The following is a 12,940-nucleotide window of genomic DNA, read 5'->3' on the forward strand; positions in this document are numbered from 1 at the left end:
ACGGATTTAGAATGTTTACAAACTGGCATCACATGCACCAAATATGGTCAAACAATGTGTTAATTGTGAGGCTATAATGAAGACAATGTCTGAATAGATCAACAAAAACAGGCTGCAGTGAATCACGGCGGAAGGACGAGGATAATTGAGCGTGTTCTGCTCAAGCTATTTGGGTTAACAACCCTGTTTTGTAAAAACTTTATCTCCCTCACGTAGAAACACCTTTAACTTTTAAAATGTTAGTGAAGCATTGATGCTATTAAACATCAACAACAATAAATGCATTTATGTTAGCATGTATGACAGTCATGGCCAGTGCGGCCGGCGGGCCATTTGTGGCCTTTTAGAAAATTTATGCACCAAATGCACTTTGATATTCCACCAAAGACAAAAAAACCTCAAAGAAAAAACAAGTGAATCCGCTACCTTTCAAAGCTTATTACGCTTATTGTATTACCATCTGCCTGGTTGAAGATATAGGAGCTTTTATTTTGAAGTTTCAAGATGCAAAAATCAATATCTTTAGTAATGATCATACAGTCTGTTGATATTATTATCTCTATTTCATGATAATGCCTGTTCGTAAAAATGTTTATAATAGTAATAAAGTTTTGTTGTTAGAATGAATGATAATGAAACGTTGTTAGCATTAATGCTAATTAAATGTTATTAGCATTCATGCTAATGAAACATTGTTAGCATTAATGCTAATAAAACATTATAAGCATTCATACTAATGAAACATTGTTAGCATTAATGCTAATAAAACATTATAAGCATTCATACTAATGAAACATTGTTAGCATTAATGCTAATAAAATGTTGTTAGTTAGTTAGTTAGTTAATGTTGGTCAAAGTTTGCATTAGTACCAATGTAGTTGGTAACAAAATGTCTTTATCAAAAGTGTCATTACTTGTGAAACCTTTGCTATTGCTGTAATATTTTTTGCGTGTGTGTGTGTGGGGGGGGGGGGGGGGTGTGGGGGTTTGTGTGTGTGTGTTCTCATGACAATACACTCTTGAATACATACAGTATATGCTATTAAGCATTAAGCTATTTAGCATTAATGGAGTTAGCATTTAAGCTAATTTTCATCACGAATAATACATATTTAGCAAAATCTAGTCAAACAAGATGGAAGTTTCTGAATGAGACTAAATAATAAAAAACAGACTAGCTTGAGATAAATAAATGTGGGGGTAAAAACTAAATTAACATCAACATTAAATACCATGAAATATTTATTTTCACCTGAACGTTCTCTCATCTTAATGACCTATTAAAACAGAAACAATGTGTCACTTCTTTGGAAGTCGGCCTTCATCACGTGGTCTCGTAAAGCAACAATGAAACTTCCTCTCAACTCCTTCTTCTCCTGGAGTCCAAGCGAGGGGTCATTTCCCATCAACGGGGGACACGTGATCGTGGCCCTTCTTAAAAAAGCCGGAGCCGACCAGCACCGCATCAGTCCCTCCTCACACCGAGAGTCTCTTCATCCTCCTCCTCCTCCTCCTCTTATCTTGATGGCCAGCTCAGGACTCCAGCTGCTCGGCTTCTGCCTGGCCGTGGCCGGCCTCGCCGCCACCATGGGCGCCACCTTCATGGTGGAGTGGAAGCGCCGGTCTCAGGGGTCCCACCAGATGAACCAGGGCCTGTGGATGAAGTGCAGCGGCAGCCACAGGACCACCTGCGAGATCTACGACTCGTTTCTCCAGTTGCCGTGTGAGTTCTCAACATCTCTTCCACCAGACGCTCCTCGTTGAGATTCCTTCCAGCGGCGATGGCGTCTAAAATTAGCCTCAAGACTGCAGGGGTCACTCAGGAGTGACAGTTACGCTTTTAAGGACTGATTCTGACTTTGTGTCAAGGTAAGGTAAAACTTTATTGATCCCTCAGGAGGTCTCCTTCGGGAAATTGTTTTTTTTCCAATAGCCACAGAAAATACAGCAATTTTTCATAAAAAATAAATCAAAATAAAATAAGAACAAGAACATAAAGAGAAAGAACGAAATAATCTAAGTATAAAAGTACTAAAGACAAGAGTTAGTTGTCAACATTTTAATTTAATCGCTTTTTTTTTTGTATTTATGTATCTATATATAGTAATGTTTCTTACAAGCCATACAATTATTATATATTTATTTTTATTAAAGGTATTTTTAACTTAAACTTTTATGTCTGCTGATGTTTTTTAATCTCATTTTATAGTCTCATGTGATTGTGTTGCAATTGATCTTACATTTTGTTTTAATATAAAATAAATATGTTAAATATTAAATAAAATAAAACAAAATAAAATAAAATTAATAAATAAAAAAAAAAAAGTTCTTTAGACTTAGACTTATATGGTATCATCTTGTTCTTTCTCTTTATTTCTCTTTGTTCTTGTTCTTATTTTATTTTTTATAAATAATTGCTGTATTACTGTGTCTAATTGTAAAAAAAACAATTTACCAAAAGAGACCTCCTGAGGGATCAATAAAGTTCTACCTAACCTATAACAAGATTTTCATCCAATAATTGTAATTATTTTGTATTATCTCCTCTATTTGAGCATTGAAACTTCACAATGAATTTCCAAAACCAGCATAAGAAGCAATGATGTCGCTTTAAAAGCCAGAAAACCCTCAACAAAATCTTATTTTTGTGAAGGTTTTCCATTGTTTAAAGCCAAAAAAATGACTGATAACATGACTTTAATAAATATTCCCTCTGGTGTCTCCTCCCAGTCGAGGTGCAGGTCACCAGTGCCTCGATGCTGCTCAGCATCCTGCTCTCCACCCTGGCTCTGGTGGTCTCCACCGTGGGCATGAAGTGCACTCGCTTCATGGAGGACCGCGTCGACTCCAAGTCCACCGTGGTGTCCGTCGGCGGGGTGATGTTCGTCGTGTCAGGTAACTTCTTCCACTTCGGTCACGGTCGCAGCGAGAAAACCTGTCGTGACGTGACTTCAAACCTTTGGACGCCGACGAGAACTTCTCTTTGATAAGGCGATCTGCACACACTCAACCTTATCACGGTCGTGGGTCACATTCCGAGACCCCTTGAGAAAAGAACTCTTGCTCTCCAGTCCAGGATCATGGAAGTTCATCTCACTCTCACTTGAGCATTTAAATCCCAATTCTAACGCTGGGTGTCGTGAAGAGCCAGGTTTCTCTCTGGAGTCAAACGTTTTCCTGTTGTTTTTGTTGGTACCCCCTGGCACTCTGGTTTCCTCCCTCAGTTCAAACATATGCAGAGACAATATGTATATTTGTCCTGGTGCAAGGGTTAGCAGGAGAAAATGTCCTTTTTTACTCCTTGTGTTCCAAGAAAACAGTAAAAGGATTACAAGGATTTTTCTCACAAGGCCTGCAGGGAATGATGGGAAATATTTTTCAAGCTTCATTTTTGATTTTTCCTACAGAAATATAAAGATAAAAAACCCTGTTGTTTAATCTGGGTTTAATAAGGTCTGACAAACACTATAAAAATGACCATTTACAATTAAATTATTTTTTATTCTCTATTATTTTTTCTTTAATTTGACCTTCTTATGGGTATTCATTTTATATTTTATGTAGTTCTTTTTTTTTTGTTAGGTATATAAAATGGAATAATACACCATTTATTTTATGGCATATTATCCTGTTTTTTTTTGCAATTGATGTATTTGATTTTTAAATTGTAAAATAAACAAAATATGCAACGTTTTTTTCAGTAAAAAATTTAAATAAATTAAAAAATGAAATGATATAAATAAAATTAAGAGTACATCTCATTTAAAATGTCCTTTATTATTTGTATTTGATACTAAATTCTTGATTTGTACCTTCCTTCTTTTGGCTCAGTATAACATTCACAGTATACAATGTGGCCCCTGAGGATATTTAACTCTGATCTAATAGAACCTTGTTTTGCTACATTTCCAGTTTCTCCAAACATGTTGGTCATGTTTTAAAGTAAACTTTAAACTTGCAGCAAGCTAGTCTAGCTAGCATTAGCTAACGACAAACAGGTAGCTTAGCTAAAGAGCTAACAACAAACAATGCACGTGCCTGAGGATCTCTGTGTGAAACAGAGAAAATATTCAAAACTTGGTGTTTTTTTTACTTGTATTTGTTTAATTTCCTTCAAACTTCACCTGTTTTCTTCACCTTTTTCCCTCCTTTATTCAAAGGCGTGCTGACGGTGAGCATCACCTCGTGGTACGTCAACAAGGTCGTCCAGTCCTTCCATAAATCCGAAGATATTTTAAGGTGCGGCGCTTCAGTAAAACTCTTTGATTGTTTTAGTAAAACTCTATTTCCAAAAAATAATGTCCCTGGGTCTCCAACCGGTATTGTCCGTGCAGGTTTGAGTTCGGCAACGCCGTCTTCGTCAGCTGGGCCGGGGGTCTGCTCACGGTGGCCGGAGGGTTGTTGCTGAGCTGCCGGAGGTGCGGTCGCTCCTCGTCCGGATCCATCAGCTCCAACCAGCTGCTGCACTCAAACAAATCCAACTACGTCTGAACCTCCGTGACGATCGTATTCATGAAGCCACTTCATAGCCGACATCTCTGGTTTTCCATGTAGTAAATTATTTTATCCTCTCGTGACTCTTTGTAATGTCCATCGTTTCAAAGCTGAGCTTCTGAATGTACATAACTTACTGTTTTATGAATTCTCCTCTGTACTTTTGTTTTTAAATAAATATTTTGACTAAATTCAATTGTTGAAAAACACCTTTTTTTTCCTACTTAAAGAAAAGTAATGTGTTGATTTCAGTCTTAAATTGATCTTGGACCTCTTTTGTAACCTTTTGTTTGCCCAGATTTCAGCCAGATTTCAAACTTTATAAAGTAATGAGTTCAAAACATGGTCATGATGAGGGACTTACTGCTTCTTGTTGCACAAATATGCATATTTAGACATTGTATTGTGATAGTTCTCCTTCACATAAAGTGTGTACTGTTTATCTGTTCTTTATAAAAGAAAATATTTTAGTTTCGCCATAATATTCAGTTTTCCATGTAAATTGCAATTTATCAACAAATTTCAAAAAAACATTCATATATAATATTGTTTATTTCTAATTTTCTGACCTCAAAGTGATCCTAGTCTGATGGATTGATAGTTGAAAAATGTCAAGAAATGAATGAGAAAGTAAACAATATGATGTATCAATAATTAAATTTACATTTTAATTTTTGCTAATCTACTGCAACATTATGCTTTATATTTCCTTATTTATTCCAATAAATGTAATGCCTTTTAAATTTTAATTTATTAATTACGTTCTCTCATACATCATCAGTATGAAATAAAGTCCATTTCTACTATTTTACCAGAATTTATTTGCAGCGTTGACACAGAAACAGTATAAATTAGAATGAAAATATAAACATTTAATTAAATAGAATACAGGACATTTAAGTGGACATTTGATACCTTAATGTTAAAAAAGTAAAAAAAACACTAATGGATCGAAAAAACGAAACAAAAAAAACTCATTGATAAACTTTAATAAAGATACTTATAACATCTTTTACCCGACAGTTGAATCGAGGTCAGGATTTGAAAACAGGAAGTTTCTCATTAGCTCCCATTAGCAACTTTTGATGTAAGATTGTGCTAATGTGGACCACACAGAAAAACAGTCATCCCTCCTCCCTGAAAAACAAACCGAAAAAATAAATAAATAAATAAGAAAAGAAAAAACAGTGTCTAATGTATAAGCTTAAAGGGCAACTGAAAGTCCAACTCTGACGCCCGTGTTTCAAATGTTGAAGTCTTCCTCTCCAAGATACAGTAAGTCTTTCATCATGACCATGTTTTCAACTTATTACTTTATAAAGACCCTAAATGGTTCAAACAGGGTGTTTGCTTATATTCACCTGGATGGTTCCTGCGTATATATCACATTTAGAAACTTCTCAGAAGTCCATTTGCCTTGGATAATCATGAGCTGATGAAGCAAATTTAAAATCAGTTTTATTGACCCTTTAAATGATCGGAATCTTCTGCGTTGAGTTTAAGATTGAAACAAGATGGTTCCACGCAGGATGATCTACAGTAGTCCAAGGAAGTCGAGACAAGTCAGTAAAGTTTTTATTTCAACAAGTAGAAGAGGATGACGAGTCGATCTGGAGGTTCCTGGCAGGAACGATGAAGGCCTCGGGTTCTGGTCACATGACAGTCAACTGCTGGTTTTGCCTCTCAGACCAAAATAGTAAAAAGCAGATACTTGTATCAACATTCAAAACAATAGTTTTAACAAATAATTTAAATCCTTTCAGAAAAATACTACTTGTACTCTAGTACATAGAAGTTAACCTTTGAATATCCAAGTACAAACCATATTGGATCAAGTATAAACACTTGAAACCTTAAAAAATAACATTTGAAGAAAGAAAAAAACCCAAACCCTTTTGTAGAAATAAAAATGTCAACCTTTTTGTTGATTTATACTTTTCAGACCATTGATGTAAAGTTTAAACATTTAAAAACAACTTGTACATAGAAATAAACCTTTGAATATCAAACCATAGATACAAAAAAGTACAAACTAACTGCTGCTAACTTCCTTATCCACGGAAGTTTATCAACCATCTAAAAACCTGAAAAATGTTACAAATATTCATCCTCGTCAAGTACACCTCAGAGACAGACTCACCTGTGAGCACGACTGTCCATGAGCTCCTGAACTCACCTGCAGGTTTTACTAATCAAGCACATCTGGTCTGAGTCTGTTAAATTTTCTTTTTCCCAAATTTGACCTCAGATATTTGATAGATACTTTGATAAAAATATTCGTATGAAGCAACAGAGTTTTTTTGTTTTTTTGTAATTTCATAACTTTTCAAAGAACAGAAATTTAAAAGTAACATAAATGTTACTTAAAACTTAATGTTTAGTAGATAAAAGTTATACTTAAGTAATTGCATCTTTTCTGTCCAACGAAACATTTATTTATGATTTTTTTTTTAATAACAGAGAAATTAAGTAAACAAAGATGCTGAGATATAAATTAAACGATATAATGTAAATATAAAATGGAGTTAAAGGTAACTACTATATCACGTATCACCACTAGAGTGAGCTATGTATCAACGTTTCCTTCAAAAAGAACGTTTAAACGAGCGTTTTATTTATTTAGTTTTAATAGATGTAGAATATTGGCTACTTACAAATTAACTTTAATCTGACATTTTTATGATATTATTAGGGTTTATGTTTATTTCTGTTTCCTAGTTTGTAGATATCCTCTAAATACTGTAATCCTGTAAAACTAAATAATAAATCATTCGTTTAAATCACATTTTAAAAGTATTTCTAGGTACGAATAATCGTAAAGAAACAAGTTTAAAAAAAAGTATTTATAGTATAGGTTTTTACTGATAAAAGTTTTATTTTGGACATACATCGTCAGCGCTCAAGACTCCTCCAAGGACCCCTCGAGGGTCCACCCCCGTGCCGGGGCCGCAGGGGGTCGATCTGCCGGTGGTCTGCCTTCATGGGAAGGAAGGAGGGAGGAGTCTCCGAGAGCTGGAAGAAAAAAAGGGGGTCATGACAAAATGTGTCCCCGACTTAAGCAACACCAACTCCCGGTCCCATGTGCGCTTACATGGACGCGCAACTGACGCGAACCCACGCCGACGATGGATGCTTCGTTCCCGCTGCTGCTGCTCTGGTCCTCGCTGCTGCTGCTGCTGCTGCCGCCACCGTCCTCCGCCGCCCTGGAGCCCTTCGACCTGCTCTACGACACCGCCGTGCAGGCGTTCTACCGCGGGGATTATGCGAGCGTGGTGCGGGACATGGAGGGCGCGCTCAGCACCTACTGGGAGGTTCGGTCCACCAGGGTCCGGTGCCGGGTGAGATGCCAGGACCAGCATCAGTTCGGGGGAAGTTTCTTCTCGGACCTGCACTTCTTTGACCTGGTCCTGCGCAGAGCCCAGTGTCTGGACTCCTGCATCGAGGAGACGCTGGGGGATCAGTCCGTGCACCGGGTGAGCGACGATGTGGTCCAGGACTTCCTCCGGAGGATCCCCTACAACTATCTCCAGATGGCTTACCAGAAGGTAGGTCCGAGTTTTCATTGATTTACTCAGTAGATCTTTTGCAAAACATTCTGGAAAACCAGTGTCAAACTCAGAATATGGGCAGTTATTATTAAAAAGTTGTTTTATGTGAACCACAAAAACTTTAAATACTTACTTTAACACTAGTTTTCATGTTAAAAAGTTATCTTTAAACTGGGAGGAAATTGGTGGGAAGATGATATATATATTTTTTTAAGTGAAGAGGTAGAATGAAAATAATATATATTTTTTATTTTATTTATATTATTATTTATATATTTGTTATATTATTTATGCTAACATTAGTCTCTATTTTTAAAATGGAGATTTTTTATTTTATTTTTATAGACCAGGGGTTTGCATTTTAATCTACCAAGGGTCCACATTTTATACAGGGACCGGTCTTAGGGGCCATCAAGAAAAAATTAAGAAGCATACAAATTATGAAAATGCAAAAAAAGTTACAAGAAATCTAATAAAATTAAGCTAAATATGCTAATATTATTATTTTGTTTATTGTTTATAATTGTCAAAATAGAATGAAATAAAAACCCTATAATCATATTTTAAGTTAAATAGGGTTGGGTAACAATTTTTTTGTGCCACCGACCGATTGAAGTTTCTATACCTACTGTACGTCTGATAGAATCTTGATAATACTGAAGCTGGATGAAGACGAACTGAAGTGACAAATTATTTGATTTTCCATTTTTTTCTGCAAGAAAATTGCTTTGGTGGAAATTTAGCTGAAAAATGTAATGTAGATTTGCAATATGTGTGATTTGCATTATGTTTTAAATGATCTTGGAAAACTGGTATCATTCAGAAACTGATATCGAAGTGAAGGTATTGGTATCATTACGGGTATCAAACATTTTGGATCAATACCCAGCCCTAGAGTTGAACTTCTAATAAATAAAACCAATAAATACTAAATAAAATGTGTTAGTAACTTTATAATCACTAGGGCCACATAAATACAGTGAAAGGGCCACATGTGGCCCCGAGCACTTAGGTCTACTAGGTCTATAATTGACTCTTTAATAATTGTATATTGTTTGCCCTGAGGATTCGGCTGTCAATCATTTTAGAGCATGATTTTGACACAAGTTTGTTCTTACAAAGCAAAGTTATTCTCCGTGTCTATACCAAAGCGGTTTAGGTTAATGTCAGTATTCAGATAAAATCATCAAAAAAAAATGAAGCCCTTGAAAAACAATCCCTCGGAAATGCAGAATCTTTGGGAATTTCTATCTTTATTAATTGTATCAAAGGTTGATTGACCTGATATTTCACTCATTTATAAACGTCCCTCTGTCAGCAGGTGAACTGTAAGAGGGTCTAAGAAACATGGTTTGGTCCACATTATTGATGACATCCACAAGTTCTAGCCCCAGTCTGTATTCTAGCCGGAGTCACACGTGTTAGCAATAATGTCTCTAGTTCAACACTGCAGAAAACTGACCAGAAACTGTTTCTTTCAACTGATAAAAATCTCTAAACTTAGGAAAATGTTGTCACAGCACGATCTGGAGATGGTAATCCATGAGCTTGTGTCTTCTCGTCTGGACTATTGTAACGTGTTTTCATGTCTTAACAAGAAGGATCTGTCTCGCCTGCAGTTGATACAAAACTCTGCAGCGAGAATTCTGAGCTGCTCTAGTAGAAGAACTTACATTTCTCCAATCCTTAAAACTCTTCACTGGCTGCCAGTTTCTTTCAGGATCAACTTTAAAATTCTGGTTCTTACTTTCAGATCTATTCATGGTCAGATCTTACATCAGTGATCTGATCCAGCCTTAGAGGTCTGTGGATCAGAATCTACTGATGGTTCCTGAACACACTTCAGGACCAGAGGAGAGAAATCCTTCCAGACTGTTGCTCCTAAGCTTTGGATCGATCTTCTTCTCCCTCTGTGTTTGATGATCTACTGACTCCTTCAAGAAACATTTTGAGACACTTTTATTCATTCAGGATTTTCCTTGATTCTCTGAGACTCCTGTGTTGTTCTCAGTGTTATCTTGACCTTTAAAGTATATATTGTATTGGGTATTGTTTTGATTGTTTAAGCGCTTCGTGACCCTGGTCTAGAAAAGCGCTCGACAAATATTACTCACTCGCTTACTTATGTACTTACATTGTTAGTGTCGGAGTTAATGCAGTTTGTTCTGGAGAAGACTTTTGCTTGTTTACGTCCACACTTTGTTCCTCTTGGCTGTAGCCGAGTGTTTAGATGTTTGAGGGAAGTTTGGTTTCATTGCTTCTCTCTTCCAACTTCCAGTCAACAATTTACATTCATAAGCAAAGTCACGTTTGCAAGTGAGAGCACGGACCACAAGCTTTTTTTTTTTTGTACTGTTTCATTACTTTCCATGATTAAACTATGAATGCTGCTGGTCATTTCCAGAACAATACTCCCACTGAGGTCCATCCTTGGACGGGGACTTGGGCGAGCAGGCGTGGGAACACAGTGACCGGGAACATTTTGGACGACTAGAAGTTGTTACAGAGTCAGTGAGACGCTAGTGTTCTATACTAACCCTTGTGTTATATCAGGGTCAATGTGACCTGAAGGCCCTTAAACAGATTTGTGTGTGGTAACCCTTGGTTCACCTTGACCCAGAGACAACACAAGGGATACCACAAACACATTTGTTTCCCTGCCTTTGTGTCACATCAACCCTCAGATAACACAGGGTTTAACAAATACAGATTCCAACTACTGTATGTTTTTTTGGGATAAGGTTTTGCTACAAAGTGGACTTGTTGTCAAGACCACCTCAGCCAAGACCGATACGCTACAAAGTCCAGTGTGTGTCGAGACCAAGGCAAGACAAAGTCAAGACAGAACATAATGAAAAATGTTAAAGAAGATGTGATCTCCGTACAGTGGACTGTTCATGGCCAAAAAAGCTGAAAAAGTCCATCATGCATCGAGCCCACTACTAAAACCAGGGACCCCGACAGAGAGAACCAGAGACTAAGACCTTGGACCTTTAACCAAGAAATGACTGAGTCCGTGGTCTTGAGACCACATCACTACTAAAGTAGACTTTCTAAAGAGCTAGAAAAAAATCATAGCGAACTATTTTTGGGCACACGTTTGCTTGTGGCCTTGGCTCCTGCAATGGTTTGAGTGATTCCATTTGCTTCTTATGTCACTTAAAGAGACAGCGTCATTGTATTGGAAGGAGCATCTTAGGGTTATGGGATGGTATCCAAACCCACAGGATCTTTAGAAAAGAAAATATAATCATTATTATAAAAAAAAGAATAATAAAAAAGAAAAACTGTTAAATGAAGCTAAATATTTGTTTATGTTAGTTTTTATAATTATGTGGTACCTTTCAGATATGGGTAAATTGATCATGTATTTGGTAAAAATGAATAAAAAGTACACATTTGCTTTCATAATGATATTGAAAGAGGCATTATGTTATTCACAACACAACTTCAATTAAAAGTTTTGATTCTTTTAAAAACACATTCTTATAATCGCAAGAGCTCATGAAAAGCACAGTTTTTCATCGAATAAGATTATTTACTTTACTTTTAGAAGAACAACTGCAATTATTCGACAAAAACAAACGTCTTGACTTGTGAGTGATCAAATCGATCGCTTGCAATAACTGGAATCTAGTGAAATAAAACGTTTTGTTTTGAGTAATTATTGTTGAAATTCACTGTTTTCCCTCCTGAAAAAGACAGTTTAATCACAGTTTGGAGAACGACACCTGCTGTTACAGTGACGTGGAATTAACAGAGCAAAGAAATGATCTGAGTTTTCCCTTCAACTTAATGTCACCACGAGTCCTTTTAAAATGAACTGAACTAAACTAATATTTCACAGATGTTTAGAAACTTTATTGACCACATCATCATTAGACACACGAGTCATTCACGCCACTGACAGCCGAGCGTCTGCCAATATCGACTGGATCCGATGTAGTAAAAAAAAAGGCCCTGTCATTATCCAGGTGTCCGGCAGCACTGGGATGTGATTCACACTTGGCTAGACGCTGAATGCTTCCATCTGTGGGCGATGACACACAGCTTCCATCCAAAGTGGTGGAAGTTATTAAGCACTTTAACCGAGCATCCTTCTCTGTCTGAAGTGATTCACTTCGGTCCAGACCTGGCCCCGGATCAGCTGGAAACAAAAAAAGCTGTCATATTTGGAGGAGACTTTTTTTTCTTTTTTTTTTCTCGATTTCTCCAACATCTGTTTTGGAAGAGATAGGCACATTTCTTCTCCCGAGATCAAAACAGGAAGCCGAGCGCTCGCGCATGTCTGAGCGTCGTCGCGTCACGGCTGACCTCGGACCTCGGGTCACGGCGATCACATCACACCTGAGTCTTGTGTGTGGATGTGTACAGCTGTACTCTCCTGGTGTTTGTGAAAATAAACAACATTCCCGCCAGTATTTAACATTCCGGGCACACACCCTCCGCCGGTACAAAGCTTCTATTGGCTCCTTTTAAAGAGACTCCACAGTCACGGTGTTCACGGGTCGCCCATCGTTTCAGCTCCTGCAAATATTTTATGTTCCTCTCATGTGTGTTGACTTTACTTTAAAAAGCGACGCCACCTTTTTCTGGCGGGTATTTTTAGGGTCTTTTACAGTTGGTTAAAAGCTCACGGTGCGTCAGAGTATAGATGTCCTCGCCCGACTGCTGCAGGATCAAAGTACCTGGACCTGGCCTCGGGGCTCAGTGTCTGCTGCTGATGTTTCTCTAATCTTGTAGGTTTTATAAGGCTCTTTCATGGAGGACGGCATCAACATCCTTGCTTTCCTTCTCTCGCTCTGTGATCTCTACTGGTACCAGCTGGTACCAGATGTGGATTCTTGGCGTTTCTGACCCAACAATATTGACTACTTTGCCAATGAGGTCTAAAGCGG

The 12,940-nt window shown here is 37.3% G+C and overlaps 2 protein-coding genes across 2 annotated transcripts in view; both read left to right on the plus strand.

The window, feature by feature from the left end:
* The first annotated feature begins 1,432 nt into the window (after positions 1–1,432).
* LOC148085426 (claudin-1-like) lies at positions 1,433–4,685 on the plus strand. The gene is made up of 4 exons (XM_087783636.1): positions 1,433–1,723; positions 2,731–2,895; positions 4,161–4,239; positions 4,335–4,685. Exons 1-4 carry the CDS (start codon positions 1,525–1,527, stop codon positions 4,489–4,491), a joined length of 600 nt encoding a protein of 199 aa, XP_087639762.1. The 5' UTR covers positions 1,433–1,524; the 3' UTR covers positions 4,492–4,685.
* A 2,853-nt stretch (positions 4,686–7,538) lies between these two features.
* p3h2 (prolyl 3-hydroxylase 2) overlaps positions 7,539–12,940 on the plus strand; it is a 55,725-nt gene continuing 50,323 nt past the window's right edge. Inside the window, exon 1 of the mRNA XM_087783637.1 lies at positions 7,539–8,039. Within this exon, the coding sequence (XP_087639763.1) occupies positions 7,620–8,039 (420 nt within the window). The 5' untranslated portion in view covers positions 7,539–7,619. The remainder of the gene's footprint in view (positions 8,040–12,940) is intronic.

Source organism: Callionymus lyra, chromosome 2 (assembly GCF_982586985.1).
Source record: "Callionymus lyra chromosome 2, fCalLyr1.hap1.1, whole genome shotgun sequence".
In the NCBI taxonomy this organism is placed as follows: Eukaryota; Metazoa; Chordata; class Actinopteri; order Syngnathiformes; family Callionymidae; genus Callionymus; species Callionymus lyra.